At 42.9% G+C, this 16,934-nt stretch overlaps 1 protein-coding gene across 2 annotated transcripts; it reads right to left on the bottom strand.

The window, feature by feature from the left end:
• Nucleotides 1–1,329: 1,329 nt before the first annotated feature.
• LOC133930593 (uncharacterized) lies at nucleotides 1,330–15,724 on the bottom strand. 2 transcript variants are annotated; one of them, XM_062377265.1, is made up of 24 exons: nucleotides 15,090–15,724; nucleotides 14,867–14,991; nucleotides 14,677–14,771; nucleotides 14,421–14,603; nucleotides 13,951–14,041; nucleotides 13,256–13,307; nucleotides 12,400–12,465; nucleotides 11,603–11,757; nucleotides 11,444–11,514; nucleotides 11,054–11,254; nucleotides 10,920–10,961; nucleotides 9,743–9,850; nucleotides 9,500–9,589; nucleotides 9,289–9,364; nucleotides 8,802–8,898; nucleotides 8,656–8,725; nucleotides 8,359–8,535; nucleotides 3,495–3,617; nucleotides 2,847–2,930; nucleotides 2,518–2,702; nucleotides 2,276–2,414; nucleotides 2,101–2,160; nucleotides 1,917–1,988; nucleotides 1,330–1,831 (listed from the first exon to the last, which is right to left on the bottom strand). In XM_062377265.1, the coding sequence occupies exons 1-24, from the start codon at nucleotides 15,554–15,556 to the stop codon at nucleotides 1,718–1,720; spliced, it is 2,943 nt and encodes a 980-aa protein (XP_062233249.1). In that variant the 5' UTR covers nucleotides 15,557–15,724; the 3' UTR covers nucleotides 1,330–1,717. The 2 variants fall into 2 exon arrangements, with proteins under 2 accessions (XP_062233249.1, XP_062233250.1); XM_062377266.1 differs by lacking the exon at nucleotides 10,920–10,961.
• Nucleotides 15,725–16,934: the final 1,210 nt, after the last annotated feature.

Here is a 16,934-nt window from a genome sequence, read left to right as displayed (position 1 = left end):
TTTGTGTTGGATTTTAATTTGTTAGTGCTCAGAAGTGTGGGTGCGTGTTTTAATCGAAACACGCAACATGGATGTGTTTTATTGATGGAAATTTGGATTTTGTTTGGCACAACTCAAGGTCAAACATATTTTAAGAAATTTTAGATTTTGAGTTATAGCTGGATTGAGTGTATTTAGTTAAGTTATCTGATTTTTATTTTAAATTAAAAATAAAAGTTTAAAACATTTTGTTTTATCATACAACTTTGGATCAATATTGATCTCAGAATTAAACCTGTATTAAATAGATCTTGTGGTGGTCAATTGCGCCTATAGATGGTTTGTGGAAGATAATCTTCAGTCGACTGAATTTTTTTCAGTCTGATTAGTTGACGAAGCAGGGCTCTTGGATCTCCTCGTGCGGCCATCCGTGGGGTACTTCGGTCAGAGAAAATACGATGATCCGTGGGGTGCGCAGCCTGCTTGAACTTGCGGTCTCTGGAAGGAGATGACGCGTGCCCGTTGGGGTTGGTAGGAGGACGGAGGAGAAGGGTAGGTGGCGGCAAACAGGCTGTGGTGCTTTGACTGTGTAGTTTGCACGATCGGTTTGGGCTGGAAACTTGAGAGTTGGGACATGGGAAGTACGAGTTTATAGACATGCACACACATACTACTTGTATGTACTAGTATTGTTTTGCGAAGACGCCACTTTTTTCTTTTACTGGGCCAAGTTGGATTTCTTGGATGTCACAGCTATGTAGTCTTCTATTCGTGACCAAACAACAGAAAGGTTTCGATCCTGTGGCACTTTGCTCAGCATGGCTCATGTCAATACCTCACGTGTGACAGTGGTATAGGACCGCAATCACACATGACAGACAAGCACTGACGACACCAACTCGATTATCACGTCGTCGCCTTCGATCGTGCCGGTGAAACGTGTCAAATTACCGCACAGATTTGTCCAAGTCGTGAGCTATGCCGGTCACAGGACGGAATCACAAGGCACAAGGTTTCCAAGTCCCACTTCTTGCCGGCGCCGGGGCCCAACCGCATAGCTGCGTAGACAGACAGCAGCACCGCGCACCGCACCACAGCACAAAGGCAACATGGACAAGCTACCCGTCGGAGCACGATCGACCTGGACGCGAGGGAGCCGAGACGAAACAGCCAGGCATCCGGGGAGAATTGGCTGCACGGCTGATGTCATTCTCTGATGGTTTGTTGGATGATTCCAGATGCTGGAAAATAGCAATGGAGTGCAATGGCGAAATGACACTGTAACAGCGAATTGCCTGACTTACTCGAGAGAAACTTGTGAAATCATGTAGAGTTCATTATCCGATCATGTAAAAGACTAGTAATAAATCAAAGTGATATGAAATTTATTGGAGATTAGGGCTAGCTCTGGGTCAATTTCTGGGGCTATTTACAGCCCGACTAGGGCTCGGCTGGGAGCCAGTAACATTACAACAGGAGGCAAGATCAGGAAAATTGGCATTTGACCAGCCATGTTGCTATTGATATATGACAACAGCACTGTTTAAATAGGCTCTAGGTAAAAAAAAGGGGGGGGGGGGGGGCAAAGAGCTGACTTAACAGCTAAAGGTAAGGGGTGGGCAGAGCAGAGATTTCTGCCAGAATACCGAGCCGCTATTGCTGATTTCCGATGACTAAACAGACGCTCATTTGAGCTGTGTGCATGATACAATGTGGAGAAACCTACTACCGGAGTATGTTAGCTGCCAAACCCGAATGGTGATTTGCTCCTGCTGCCACCTTCCCCATACTGTTCGTTCCATTTTCTTAGCTCGTTCATGCTTGTAGCGTCAAAAGCAACTGATGGGCTTACCTGTGAAGGGAAAACAACCAAATATGAAATATATATATCCCTGGGAAAGAACAGCGCAAGTGAAGATACAATAGGTTTATGATACCTTGGCTTTTGCTTGGACAAAGTCATCCAGCTTCAGTGCCCTTAAAGAAGTTTTCGTGCTACTTGTATCTCCCTAAGAAAAAATGGCAATAATATGAGCACATATGCAGCGCACAAACCACACTCATGGTGACGAACAAGCTTAAGAATGCAAGTATTAATATCTGAAAGGAAGAACAAACAACCTTATTTTCTTCTTCTAGAAGTTCATGAACTGGCCTATATGCTGCAGCTATGCATAGGTTCTGCAGATAAGGCACCAAATGAGTCCATACACGTACATGAAAATAATGGCCAGTGAGTCTTTCAGGATGCAAGGTGAAAGAACAGAACAGTTATGGAGGGCTTAAAGCATAATACCTTCAAGTCACTCCCAGAGTAACCTTCCGTTGCATTAGCAAGTTCATCAAATCTAAAGTCAGATTCTAGGTTTTCTTTCGCTAGTAAAATCTTTAGAATTTTCATTCGATTCTGTGCATCTGGAAGGTCAACATATATCCTATAGATCAAATGAAAAATTGTCATCCTATTAAGTCCACCAAGCAGTCCAAGCTTAAATATTTTTTTTGGAATGAACAAGCAAAAAAAAATGCAGATCTAACCTCCTAGGTAAACGCCGTATTACTGCATCATCTAGATCGAATGGACGGTTTGTTGCGCCAAGAATAAGGATCCTCTGGTTCTCTTTGGACCTTAGACCATCCCAAGCTGCCATAAATTCATTCCGCATCCTTCTCGTTGCTTCGTGCTCAAATGAACCACCTCTTGCACCAAGTAAGCTGTCAACCTGTCATTATCAAATTGAAGTTGAATTAGAATCAGGAGATTATAGATGACCTAAAAAATGGTTACTAAGTACCATGGGAACACCAAGGGTGTCTTCCATAATATCTATAACAATTTAATTGTGTTCAATTTAAGCAAAACCTACCTCGTCCACAAATATTATAACAGGGGCTAGTCGACTAGCAAAAGAGAAAAGTGCCTTGGTGAGCTTCTCAGCGTCTCCAAACCACTGTTAACAGACATAGATGGGCAAGTGAATAGAAGTGAGCAACATCTTAGTAAACTCAAGTTCTATGATAAGACGTTTCATGAACATGACAAATTTCTATATGGCTTCATATTTCTTGTAAAGAAACAGGTACACTAGCAAAAAAAAAAAAGAAAAACAGTGGGGTAGAAATAGTGGATGGCAGTACTGCCCGCAGCTGAATTGGTATAGGAGCCAGAGGAGATTACCCTTATAGCACCAGCAAGCATATTTCATGGAAGACTAATATAGTAATATATACCATCTGATCATTATGGTTAATGCCTGAGTTTGCAAATAGAATGCCCAGTGTTATCATAGACTAACTCAGCTATGAATAACTCATTATGGTTACGTGTTCGATGGGGGGGGGGGGGGGAAGCTAACCATGCAAGTGTCCATAAATTACCAAAAAAACATGAAATTGCACAAAACTATAGAACTCTATGGTGAAATAAAGGACACTTTAGAAAATATAGAAATGATTCAGTTCAACTGTCAATAACATGACTCCAGTACAAAAAAGGGAGAGCCAAATAAAAATACCTTTGATGTGAGAGTAGAACCAGTAATGCTTATAAAATTTGCTCCAGCTTCTGTTGCAAGTGCCTTAGCCAAAAGTGTTTTTCCTGTTCCTGGAGGCCCAAAAAGCAATATACCTTTGCAGGGCTGAACAAAGGTCAAGAAGAAAATGCCATGTTTGATCGGTAAACATACAAAGATGGAAATAACTGTGAAGAAAATTTCACATAACATAACAATAAGGGAGTTCATCTAACAAAGCAGCAGCAACAGCAACAACAACAAAGCTTCCGTCCGAAGCAAGTTGGGGGTAAGCTAAAGATGAAACTCACAAGATCCAACTAAAAAGATGATAAGAAAACAATAATGATAACATAGTTATCATGGCGTCGACGATATGGCGGCGTTGTGGTCTTTGCCTCCTCACCATGGCACCGGAGTGTATGGCATCCGCCATATCGGCCCCCCTCAACTAAACCCGTATGGTGGCCGCTACACAAAAGCGCGTGTCGATAAGGTGTCATGTGGCATGCTTTTTTGTGTAGCGGCCACCATACGGGTTTAGTCGAGGGGGTCAAAAGGGGCCAAGGGGGAAGCGAACTCGAGTGGGTTTAGTCGAGACCGAGACCTGACCTAAGCGTAGAACCCGAGTTGGCGAGTCGCGGGTCGCCGCCAAGACTCCGAGCCATCCACCGCCCGTGGTCCTCGCTGTCCACCACCCTTACACAGATCCATCCGCCATGGCACGCCGCCAATGCTCTGAGGCGTCCGTCCTCCACCGCCAGTGCTCGGAGCCGTCCGCCACCTCCACCGCTCTGCCTTGACGTCTCCGGCTGCTTGCTCGAGACACGTCCGCTGCCCGTGCCTGAGATTTCGTCGTGTGCCACGCCGCCACTGTTCAAAGACGCGTCCGCCTCTACCACTCCGCCCTTGTCTGCCCCTACACGGTTGCTCAACCCAGCTACTGAGGTGTGTCCCTGTCCACCACCCTCTCTGCCTCTCTTAGTTTCTTCTTTCTTGTGTCATTGTGTGAACTTGATTTGCTCTAGCTGTAGTATTCTTGCTGCTCTGGTACATGTGTGGGATGACTGGGATCTAGCTGCTGCTCTAGTGTTGGCTTGCTGCTCTAGTACATGTGTGGGATGGCTTGCTCTAGTGTTGGCTTTGCATCTTGCTCCATGGGAAGCTAATGTTCACAATGATACTTGAAGCATGATTAGTGTTAGCACTTAGCAGTGGCACATATCCAGTATAGCACAATGGCTTTGCATCTTGCTCTAGTACATGTGTGGGATGCCTTAACTTTTCAGCTAGACTTTTAAGAGTTGTCTGAGAGCGTCTTTGTTGCACAAACCCAATCCTGTTAGTGTTAGAACTTAGCACATGTCCAGTATAACACACATCTTGTTAGTGTTAGGCTATTAGCACAACATGATAGCACATATTCTGTTACTTGAAGCGTGTTGTGCATTTACTATTTAGCATTTAGCAATATTCTAAGTTGTTGCCACTTCCAGTCCACACAAGGGACTGAAAGTGCGGAGGCCTCGGACGCCACATCAAAGTATGATCCAAAGACTGATCCGAAGTGGAAGCCGGGAAGGTCAACTGATCCTGGGTGGAAATATGCATTTTGGCCGACCATTGGTAATACATATCTCTTACAGTGTTGTTTGTGTGATAGACCTGTAATTAGAGGAATTACAAGGCTCAAGTTGCATCTGGTGAGTGGTTATGGAGATATTCTAAAGTGTGGCGAAACCACACCAGCTAACGCTTAAGAGATGCAAGCTGCTTTGAAGGGTACGAAGAGACCATTTTCGCTTGATGATGAGGAGGGCTTCAAGGAGAAGATGATGATGTGATTGATGTGATATAGAAGTCCCAAGATGTTACTAGAAGCATTGTGCATCCTAGTTCATGGACAGCTGCCAAAAGGAAACAATCTACCTTAAAGTTCAGTGCACCAAAAGAGCCCAACACAAAGTCAGTTGGTCCAATGCTTAGGAGAACTCCAAGAGGTTGTGGAAGAAAGACATTCGAATGGTCCTTTTTCAAATCAGTATCCAAGCTAGCATGAGGACAAAGGAAGAAAGAGATGCTGTCAACTCGAAGTGGGTCAGATTCTTTTATGAGTATGGCATACCATTCAATGCCACAAATTCTAGGTAGTTTGAGATTGCTATAGAGGACACTGCACAATATGGTTCTAGGTACAAGCCTCCTACCTACCATGAGCTTAGAGGGCCATTGCTCGAGAAGGTTGTTAAGGAGACGGATGATTTGAGGAAGAAGCATGAGGATGTATGCAAGCAATATGGCTACACATTGATGTCAGATGGATGGACGGATAGGAGAGGGCACCATTTGATCAACTTCCTAGTCAATAGTCTAGAGGAGACTTTCTTGGAGTTAGTTGATGCATGAAGTGAAGCTCATGATCAAGTGATGCTAGCTGATTTGTTAGAGAAGAGAATAAAGGACATTGGAGTAGATAAAGTTGTGCAAGTTGTCACTGACAATGAGGCTAACTATAAGAAAGCGTGGAAGCTTCTCATGGAGAGGTTTCCTACACTTTATTGAACACCGGCTACACATTGCTTGGATCTTATGTTGGAAGATGTAGGGAAGTTGAAGGCATTCAAGAGGCGTATCTCACGTGCCCAGCATGTCACTACTTTCATATATAGGCATAGAAAACTTCTTAGTGCAATGAAGGAGAAAACAGGTGATAGGGATCTTATGAACCCAGCAGCAACTCGGTTTGCTACCACATTTCTCACCTTGCAGAGTTTACACAAGCACGGAGATGCACTAAGATATCTATTTACCTCTGATGATTGGACTAGTTGCAAACTAGCAAAGACAACGACCGAGAAAAAGGTGTATGATTTCCAAGCAGTTCTGGAACTCCTTTGAGGATTGCCTTAGAGCTTCTCTACCACTTATCATTGTGTTGAGGGTGGTTGATGGTGATGAGAGCTCTGCCATGCCAGAGGTTGCTTCTCTCATAAATCATGCAAAAGATAGGATAAAGGTTGCCTTCTATACTGAAAAAAAGAGAAGCTTGCTTAATAAGATCTTACTAATTATTGAGGACCGTTGGGATAGGCAAAAGGACACCCCACTCTATGATGGTGTTGCCCACTTTTTGAACCCAGGAAAATTCTATGCCATCCAAAAAGAGTGATGAATATGTTGGGCACCCTTGTTTTAATGATGTGCTTGCACAAATGGTGGAAGATGAGATCCTTCGAAACAAAATTGAAGAACAATCCATGCTCTACGAAGATCAACATGGAGACATCTTCAAGAATTGCATGGCCCTCCAAACTATGAAGTCAAATAACCCTTGTAAGTGATTTAAAATTTTAATTGCAGCATGTTATTTAAGGCTTAACTCGTAATATATGCATGTTAATATATGCATGTTTGTTGATAATTTAGTTGATTGGTGGCGTGTGTATGGTGGTCGATCCATTGACTTACAAAGATTTGCAAAGCATATTTTTAGTCTTTGTGCTTCACCATCCGGTTGTGAGCGTAATTGGAGCACTTTCGAATTTGTAAGTGAAGTACTCAAGTTCCATATTTCAATTAGCAAAATTAATTATATATTTTTATTAACTTTGCTTGCTTTTAAGGTTGCTTGTAGATTCATACTAAGAAGAGAAACCGGCTAGAGCATAAAAGATTCAATGATTTGGTTTATGTTACCTACAATTGGAAAATGACTAGTAGGTTCCGAAAGCACCGAGAGAAAACGGGTAGAAATTATGACACTTTGGTTATGGAAGATTTTGATTGGGAAAATAAATGGGTTGGCCCAACAACCCAATCTCAAGGTTCTAGTGATTCGGACCTCACATGGGGCCAAGTTGATGAAGCAATTGGTGCATCACATGAGCTTCGAAGTCATAACCTTCCTAGGACCTACGCTCGTCGCGCAAGACATATCAAGAGTGGTTGAAGAAGCAAGAGTGGTTGAAGACGATGAGGAGGGAGAGGAAGAAGACATCATTGTGGATGATGTTGATGTTGATGATTTTGGTGACAAACCAATAGATGCTACTGGAGATGGTGCGGAGAACGTGGATGCTTCTAACGATCTCGATGATTTTGCATTGGATGACTTTTGAGCAATGTTCGCGTAGACGGTTGTCTAGCGCGTCTAGACAACGACTAAACGCTAATCGAGGACTGTCTGTCTAGCGTCTAGACAACGATTAGACACTAGTCACGGGGTGACCTTCTGTCTAGCGTCTAGGTGAACATTGCTTTCGAGAGATGAGAGATTTGAAACTTTGAAACATGAGAGAGTTATATGTCTTTTGTGCTATATTTACATTGTTATTTGTCTTTTGTGCTACATTTACATTTCCTAATATCCTAGACTATAATTGTTGAGCTACATTTACATTGCGATTTACTAATATCCTAGACTATAATGTGTATTCACCACATGTGTATTCGCCATGCCACGCGCCATATCGCTGTAAAGTTGTGAAGGTGGCGGGTTGCCGCGCCTTGCCACGCCGCCGTAACAACCATGAATGATAATAAAGGTGCTAGTAGTAGTAAAAAATAAAAGTAATAATGGTACAAGGGAAATTAAAGATTCAGATCATCTAACAAAGAAAAATTAAAGATTTAGATTTTGTTTCAGAGATCTGATTTTTTTAATAAAAAGCATAAGTATCCTAAGAGGCTAAGACTTGTTTACTAATGGACGTAGCAACTCGGTTCATACAGTTCAATTCAGTCATACAGCATATAATGTATTCGCATTAGCGTCTATGGGACTAAAGGCTTTGTTGTTGTTGTATGACAGAATTTAGAAGCCCAAAATGATATCGGTAAGCATAGTAAAGCAAATAGAAAAGCATACCCTTAACAAATTCCCATGCGAAAAAAGCTCTGGCCTCCTCATTGGCAGAGTAACAAGTTCGTCCAGTGTCTTTTTGACATCCTCGAGAGCACCAATGTCATCAAATTTAACTCCAATTTCATTGGGAGGTACAACTGCTGAAATGAAATTGCGCTCATACTCATCTTTTGCCAAAATCTGCAGTAAAGATACCTTTTAAGGTTTGGACAGTAACACAGTACAAGACTTGCCAGGACGAACAAAGTCTTCCCATTAATAGAAAAGCTAACTCTATGAAACAGCTAAAATTAAAAGTACCTTCATGTTTTCAGAGGGCTTCTTATTGGATGCATCCTGCTCCTTCAGCCTCCCAATGGCTATGTCCAAACTTGAAAAAAATATATGATAAGATTAGTTAATGCCCAGCTAAAAGAGATGGCTGAATGCCATGACCCAGACACTACCTTTCACGGGGAAGGATCAGCCTGTCACCCTTTATGGAAGGGCGAACTGCTGACGACAAATAGTGACTCCTAGCCCATCCAACAACTTTCTCTGCTCCTGCAATTGGCAATACAAATACATGCAGTAAGCAGGAGTAAGCACTGGTCCTGCTTCTGGTTACACCTTAGGATTGGTGAGAGGAGTTGCATTCACTAGGAAGAGGAAAATAAATCTTTGATTTAGCATGTAGGCCAATCATAATGGGCTGCAACTTAAAAATAATTGGCCCCATGCCCACTGACTGAACACGCACGCGCAGTTTGTCCAGCACGCGCAGAGGGAATAACATTACGGTCATTACCTCAGCAAGCGCATTGCTATGAGTCAAAAGATTGATTGGATCTGTCAAATACAATGCATGCCACCAGAATGGTAAACAAAAACTACAAGTCTTCAGGGTAAAATATAGCATAAGCATCATAATATGGATCCAGATACCAGACTTACTTTGTTTTGTCAAAACAATCCCCTCTGACTTCACATGCAAAAGATCTTCGCATGATAGCTCATGTTCTTCAAGCACCTGCATTTATCAATCATGACGAAAGCAAGTACTTGAAAAGCAATATTCAATCATATCATATAAGTAGGCCAAGCAATGAAACTTAACCACAAGGACTAAAATTAGTGATTTAAACTCAAGAACCAATTCCAATACCTTGTGCAACTCTACGAGGTTATGCCTTGAAATGATTATTTTTCTGTCATCCTCAATCTGGCTATTGAAAACTCTCAATTGCTCATCGTCCTAAACATTGATGAGATAAATATAAATATACACACAGCTAAAGAGACTAAGGCATTACCCTAGCAAAGGAGAGCTTGCGGTAAGTAAGTTATTGAACAATGAGATGAGCACCAACTGTTATTGACGCAACAACTTATAGGATGGTCAGCTTACCTTTGGAAGAGGAATAAAGAATCTATTTTTGAAAAGCTTTGATATGTCACTGGACCTTGAAGGCTTCCGCCCTTTTAGGCTCCCAACGAGTCGCTTCAAGGACGATGACTGAAAATATACATTTCAGATTAATAGGTCATTTAGGCACCGCTGTTGCAGTCCACCAAGCATAAAATAAACTCTATATATAGTGTTACAAAGAAAAGAGCTACTCAGACCAGTTTAAATTTTACAAGCGGACCATAGAAAGTTGTAAAACAAAGCATAATCGAAGGATCCTTCTTTGTTTTCATTTTTTTACCTATTTTGCTTTTCTGTCAAAACTACAGTTCAGAAATTGCTAATCAAGAAACACTTGCTGCATTCAAGGCTGCATTTGGGATTGCAGTGGCTTCTAAAGTACTCTACTTTGCTCTTGTTTAAATATGAACTAACTGATAACACTTTTAATAGCCGTAACAGCAACATTTTACTAGAATAGGTAAATATTCTTTGTACTAACCACGCCTCCACACCGTGCTGCACAGGAACAGCAAATTGGCGGGAGCAATCTTGCCAGGCCTGACTGGACCGCCTTAGGGACCTAGAAAGACCAGCCAACCTGTGGCAGCTAGGACAATTCATTTTCAGGGTAGGCAGAACCAGGCCCTGCAAAGCTCAGCTTGGCCTCGCCCAGGATGTAAGCAAACTGCATACATGGGCATTGCTTTTCTATTTTCTTCCAAAACAAGCATGTGTCGGGCCAAGCATAAAAAATGTCAAGTTTAGATACTAATCTGCATTAGCACTAAACTACCCAACAACTGTCTACTGTCGTATATATCCCTTTTATGCTAATAATATGACCTCCAAGCACAATGAACAGAGCTTATGGGACTATTCCGCAGATTAGGTTAAATAACATAGATGGAATTGTACTAATTTGGTTCCCATCTTGGGTCACTATCATTGCTAATAGTAGGGCAATGTTTTAGTCTCCACCAGTGGGATAGCTACAAGTGGAAGCAATAGATGGTAAAAACAAAAGAGCCTTATGTTATGCCGTTAGTAAAATCTTGATGAACAGATGATGCGACAAATACACAGCTGACTGGAAGAATAAAGAGGGTCACATGTTTTCCAGACCAGTTGCAACAGGGAAGAATCAGAAAACATAACAGGTTAGTAAGAGAATTACCAGTGGAGACAGGCGAGAGAGATTATGGAACAACAGTGTCTTCTGTATTTATGCAGCAACAAATATAAGAACCAACAATAAATATGCATAATTGAATGCAAGCATGTAGGACTACGGGAGTTTATATGGCTCACCGGTTCTTTATCCTTGGGCGCTGCTGCCGCTTCCTCCACTACTTTCTGCCCACATATCAAAACTAACGGTCCAGTAAGCTGGTCAAGCATTTCCTCTACCTTTTCGACAAACTCTCTGCGATTTGATCTTGGAACTGACCTAGACAGCCACTGGGAACTGTCTGGAAAGTAAACAATGGCTGGTTGTAGAGATGGCAATACCTATTTATGTAAGCAAAAGCATCCCATTATAGGTAAGTTTATTGAGCGGATCACATGGGAAACAAACACCTGAGCTTCTCATCAAATGCAACAACAGACTGAGCGCTTAAAACTATGCAAACAGATGCAGAGATAGGAACTATCAGGATAATACAAGTTATGTACAAACAATATTGTCTGACAAAATACCTCACAAAGTGCTTCGATTGCAATATGCCAATCTTCCGCCTGAGTATCATTGTCATGCACGATATCCTGAGCTAGAAGTACCAAAAAAACGCAATGTTAAAATTGCAGAGTTTTCCGAACTGAATATAACACTTTGGACGGTTGGGACCAGAAGCATACTGTCAACCCAGTAAACTGCTGGTTTAGCATGTTGCTCTTCGTTTGCTTCATCTTTTTTACCATCAGCCAGCTTCTCCTCAGGTGGGTCAAATATAACAGCCACTTGGTCGCCATTGATCTCATATACCTCTCCACGCTGTCCATTTGATAAAGTTCTGCAATTTTAACGGATAGAAGAATTTTCAATTGTTAAATATTGATAAGAATAGTGTATTTTATGAATGTTTGGAGATAACACTGCCTCCCCATTGGCAAAGGATCAAGCATGCAATATAAGGAAACTACATGAGACCAAATCATTCATCAGAAATAATGTTGGAAAGCAGGCTATACATGTGTAAATAAGATTCCACAGCTACATATCACCTATGAAACTAAGCATTCTAAGCAAACAAAGGTTTCCATAACAGTTGCAAAACGTTCAATGCACCCATTGCTTATTACAAGGTACCATCTCACCTTGAAAACTCTAATAACTCATGTTAAAATTACATACTTTACTTCGCTCAAACCCTTAACAACCTCCCAACAGTCAGCAATATATTGGTGGTGATTAATGCCATGACAATGTGCTAAAAAAGGTTACATACTTTCAATTTTAAAGTAATTCTTCGTCCATATTGCCATTTATTTTTTATGAGGAAAGTCAAAACTGAATGTACTTGTGAAGGTAACTAAAAAATACATATCTCAAGGCATATAAAGTTGAAATGCCATGGCAATAACATGGAACAAAGCATGCCTCAAAAGTCAAACCTCCTAGCCCTATTCTATACAAGAAAGACTTATCCACCCACCTGCCACTAATAAAGGTATAGGCACTCTTTGAGCCATCTTGAGTAGGTATTTTCCCCAAAATGATCCTGTGATATGAAATATATGATATGCATCATGATTAGTGTAAGAAGCTCAATTAGTACGACAGCTCGTAAGACCATAACCATGTTAAGGAAAAAAGTCAGATGGATAATATGCAGTACACACATGTGGCAACATGCCCACCTGAGTCCTGACACCAGGAAATGCTTATTCACCTATTTTACCAGCATTACTGAGCATGCACACACAAACAACTGAGGACAGAGGCATGCATGGGTTCATGTAGACACATAAGATATTAAGATCACAAATGTGCATGCACCTACTCATTCTACATACCCGCATCTAGGCTCAGCCATGTTTCTGCCTGAACTTGCTGCTCGCAGTGTCTCCACACGCATACACACACATCTCACATAAACACAGTCCACACATTGAAACACCTATCGGATGGAAAATTTTGAGTTTACACAAGCTCGCTTTATTACATCTTACTATATTTACTTCAGGTGCCAAAACCATTATCCATTAATCAATGTATGTGAAATTTCTACAGCAGCTTGCAAAAAGAGACTCGCCTTTTGTACTAGATAACTAAGCTACATGAACGGAGTTACTGTTAAGCTAAGAGGAGAAACCCATCGCATCATATAAAACTCAAGTACTTAATAGTCATTTGCTGGATCAGCCTTATTTGCCAGGAGGGGTAGCAAACAAAGTGAGTTGACAAAACTATGTGGCTAATCAGATCCAATGAAATGCAATGCGTAGGAATTTCAAAAGACAAGTGGGCCATAAAACCAAAATGAGGAGAGTATAACTCCCAACAAATACCTATGATCTGCTTCAACAACCACTGACGCTCCAACATACTTGACCCTATCTCCTGAAACAATAATCAGAAAAGTTTAAGCAGGCCACGCCTTCATTCATAATCCAGTAAGTTCTGTAAGTACTAAAAAGGTCTAGCTTGAATTTCATATTTCACGGGAGTGAGTAGAATGCATGAAAAAGTAAGCCAGCAGACAGCTGCATTATATCTAACCATAAAAAAATCAAGTGTAAGTTCTGCAAGTGCGGGGAATAGTTGGTTGCATGGTATAGGTGCATAACTGCAATGTAAGTGTTTGATGATAAAATGATGCTTGGGTCCACCTTAAAAAAGTGTAACGGTAGAATATGACTGGGTACATATAGAACTGCTTATGGGCGAACAGACTTTGTCTAAAGGACAGAGCATTGGAAGCAAAGCCCAAACTTAATTTCCATGGCATGACATATTAGCTCAGCACTACATAAGAACTTAACCTACCAAGTCCACTGAGTACGCTCCACCAGGAAAAAAACTACTTGCCAACTATGATCAAACGCATCAATATCGCAAGATTAACACATAACAAAGCACAAGTACCATAGCAAATTTTCCATGCACCACCAAATGCTTGTTCAGATTAAGGGAAACAGTTCATCATTAAGAGTCAGCTTGGGAAAAACACTCAATACATAAAAACGAAGTTAGGTCATGCTACCCTTTTGGAGTGGCCTTTTCTCTTCTTCAGACAACTCAGCAGTGCCAGAGGATTCTGCTGCCGAAGAACTTTCCTGTACCCCAACAACTCTCTAGAAGCACAAGCAGTGAAAGCATAAGTTGTAAGGCGGAAAGAGAAGGAAGCAAAAGATGTAAAAAATCAGGACTTCAAGAAGTTCAATATGGAATAGCATTTGTAGTAGAAAAAAATGGAAACATGTCCATTGCATAAAGCTGGCTTGAATCAAAGTTCGATGCTATACTACAATTAATAGTTGCTTTTACTAGTATTTTGTTGGTTGTCTAGAGGTCTCTCACTCTCGCACATTAAATAAATGGGTAGGGTAGAGGCATAAAGCACTTCAATTTCTAAACAGAATGAAAAAAGCAAGATATATTGAAGCAAGGCTTCAGTAAGAATTATCATAGGCCATTCTTTATATGGTTTGGCAGCTTAATAGAAACAGACACCTTGGCAAATTCCTCAAGAGTGCATGGAACTAGCTTCTTTAGGTCTTCCACGGATTTAATAGTATTTTCATCATCGCTTTCACCAGATTCACCTTGGTCTTCCACCTCCGATTCTGAACCTTCATCCTCTGACTCTGCATGATTATCCTCTTCCTCACTCTCCGAACAATCTTCACCAAAATCCTACAAGGTCAGACATTAGTTTCCGCACAAAGTGAAGTCTTAAAACTTTTCCTATACGGGGCAGATAACTTACATATGGAGCTAGAACACTGCTGTCAAGAACCAACAACGACGCATGTAACTCATTGGCAAGTGCTCTCATCAATCTCTCCCGATAAAGTTCAGTCCCTGCATTGTAGCAACCAAAAAGAAAATTATCACCATCAATACAAGCAGAAAAAATCACATATTGATGAAAGATTGGCTTCGTTCCTGGACGACACCTGGCAAGCTCTGGAGCAATATCCTCCCACTGGAGGACTGCAGCCCAGAACCGTACTCCAAGACAACATCCTTGTGCCGCAGGTGCGATGCCACGCACTCGCTCAGCAGCTGCCTCGCATTCGCACTAGCAACCCAAAAGAGATAGCAAAATGCAACTGAGTCAATCCCGTTGGACAAAACATCAAACAGCTGGGGTGCGTGCGCGGTGTTTGCCATGCTTACTCGACGTAGTACGGGAAGCTGTTCCACGAGACGCCAGTCTTGTCCCATGGCACGACGCGGCGCAGGAACTCGTTGCGAAAACGCTCCCGTTTGGTGAGGAATGGCGACTCCCGGCGCTTGGAGCCGTTGAGGAACCGCTCGCCGCTCAGCCACTCCTGCTGGTCCCTCTCCCCGAGCCGCGCGTGCTCTTGCTCGCTGCTGCTACCGCTACCACTACCGCTACCTCCGCCGGCGCTCCCCACAGCCGCATCCGAGCTGCCAATGCCCTCCTTCGAGCTGTAGAACCGGCACAGCCGCCACCTCTCGCCGCACGGCCGCGGGGGCGCACCGAGCCTACGCACCACGGCGCTCCCGCCGAGGGCTCCGCCGCCGCCGCTGGAGGCTACCGCGGGGGTGGTGGGCTCGTGCCAGAGCGGCCGGCGCAGGAGGCACCGCGCGATGCATCGCAGCCGCATCGCGCGATGCATCGCAGGGCGGGCCGGGGCGAGGAGAGATCCGCGGCCGGGAGCGGGCGGGCTGGGAGCCTTGGTCTGTCCCGTGACCGGCGGCGCAACCGCAAGGGCGAGGAGGCGCGTCAGGGTAGTGGTGGCGCGCGGCTGGCTGCGACGGCACTGGAGGAGGATGGAGAGGCCTAAACATGGTCAAATGGACCGTTCGTGCCGGCTGGGCCAACTCGGTACGGTCCAAACGGCTCATCTACAGTAACGGACCGTGCCGTGTCGACCCGCGTGCCTTCCCCTCGGTCCACGGCACGGTCCGTCGGTGACCGTACCGTGCCGGGCCGGTCCGGGTACGATTTCGGCCCGACGGGCCGAAATAGATAAAAAAAATATTAAAAAAATACATAAAAAATATATAGAAAATAGATAAAAATATAAAAAATAGATAAAAAATATTTAAAATAGATAAAAAAAATATTTAAAATAGCTAAAAAAATTAAAAATATAAATAAAAAAAAAATAGAAAATAGTGCCGGGCCGGGCCGTGCTCGTGCCGACTTGACCGGGCTGTGCCGTGCCGCGCGCTCGGCCCAGGCACGGCCCGTGGCGTCGTGCAGTGCCGTGCCTCGGGCCGGCCTAGTAGGCACGGCCCATTTGGACGTCTTTAGAGAGGCCAGACCATGGTGGATGCACGGCTCGCCAACTTCGCTTGTTGCGGCTTTGCGTTCGGGCGTTCGCGTTCTCTCTCGCGTCAGTGCTTGCAGATTGGGCCGGAGTTGGTGGGACTGGGCCTCCGAGAGGGGATATATATATACAAAATTACACATCCATTTCAAATTTTACAATAATAAGCTATTATCATATGTTCGTCAGACAAGAACAAGGTACCATCCTATAAACAGGATGATATCTTATGGGTCTCTCCGATCAGAATTAAAAAAATAGTGGTGATGCGGCACGTGTCGCTTATTCAGCAGGCGAGATCTTAGTGTTGCTCGGTGACCTTGGTCTTGCTCAGTGGTTGGACGACAAGGTGTTGCTCAAAGAACGAGAGATATCTTGTTGTTCCCAAATTCAATTGTTTTTGTAGCAGAATAGATGTCCGTATGCTACCATATTTTTTGTTGTCGATTCGTCCAGTATCATTAGATGTTTGTACGATATTTTGAATACCCGGTTTTGATGGAACCAGAAAGTTAAACACGGTGATTTTAATGGGAATTGCGACATACATGGCAACATATATGGTACACGATCATTCTAACCTAAACAAGTACCGCGTCTAAACCTAGCATGTCTTAAAGAATGTAAACAACATGATTACAACATTTGGTCTACTGAGTGCAACATAGGTAATTTTTCTTCCTCATCGCTTCCAATCCTGCCTCACGCGCCTGACATGCCC

This window comes from Phragmites australis, chromosome 10 (genome assembly GCF_958298935.1).
Source record: "Phragmites australis chromosome 10, lpPhrAust1.1, whole genome shotgun sequence".
Classification (NCBI taxonomy): domain Eukaryota; kingdom Viridiplantae; phylum Streptophyta; class Magnoliopsida; order Poales; family Poaceae; genus Phragmites; species Phragmites australis.
Note: the sequence above shows the minus strand (reverse complement) of the source record. Positions and strands in the feature narration are given on the sequence as shown.

Coding starts and splice junctions, on each gene's coding strand:
- LOC133930593 (XM_062377265.1), bottom strand. CDS start 15,556: ATGCATCGCGCGATGCGGCTGCGATGCATCGCGCGGTGCCTCCTGCGC. Junction 11,515..11,602: donor AGCAGTTTACTGGGTTGACA/GTATGCTTCTGG, acceptor TGGTACTTCTAG/CTCAGGATATCGTGCATGAC. Junction 8,899..9,288: donor GATTGTTTTGACAAAACAAA/GTAAGTCTGGTA, acceptor TGCCAATTGCAG/GAGCAGAGAAAGTTGTTGGA.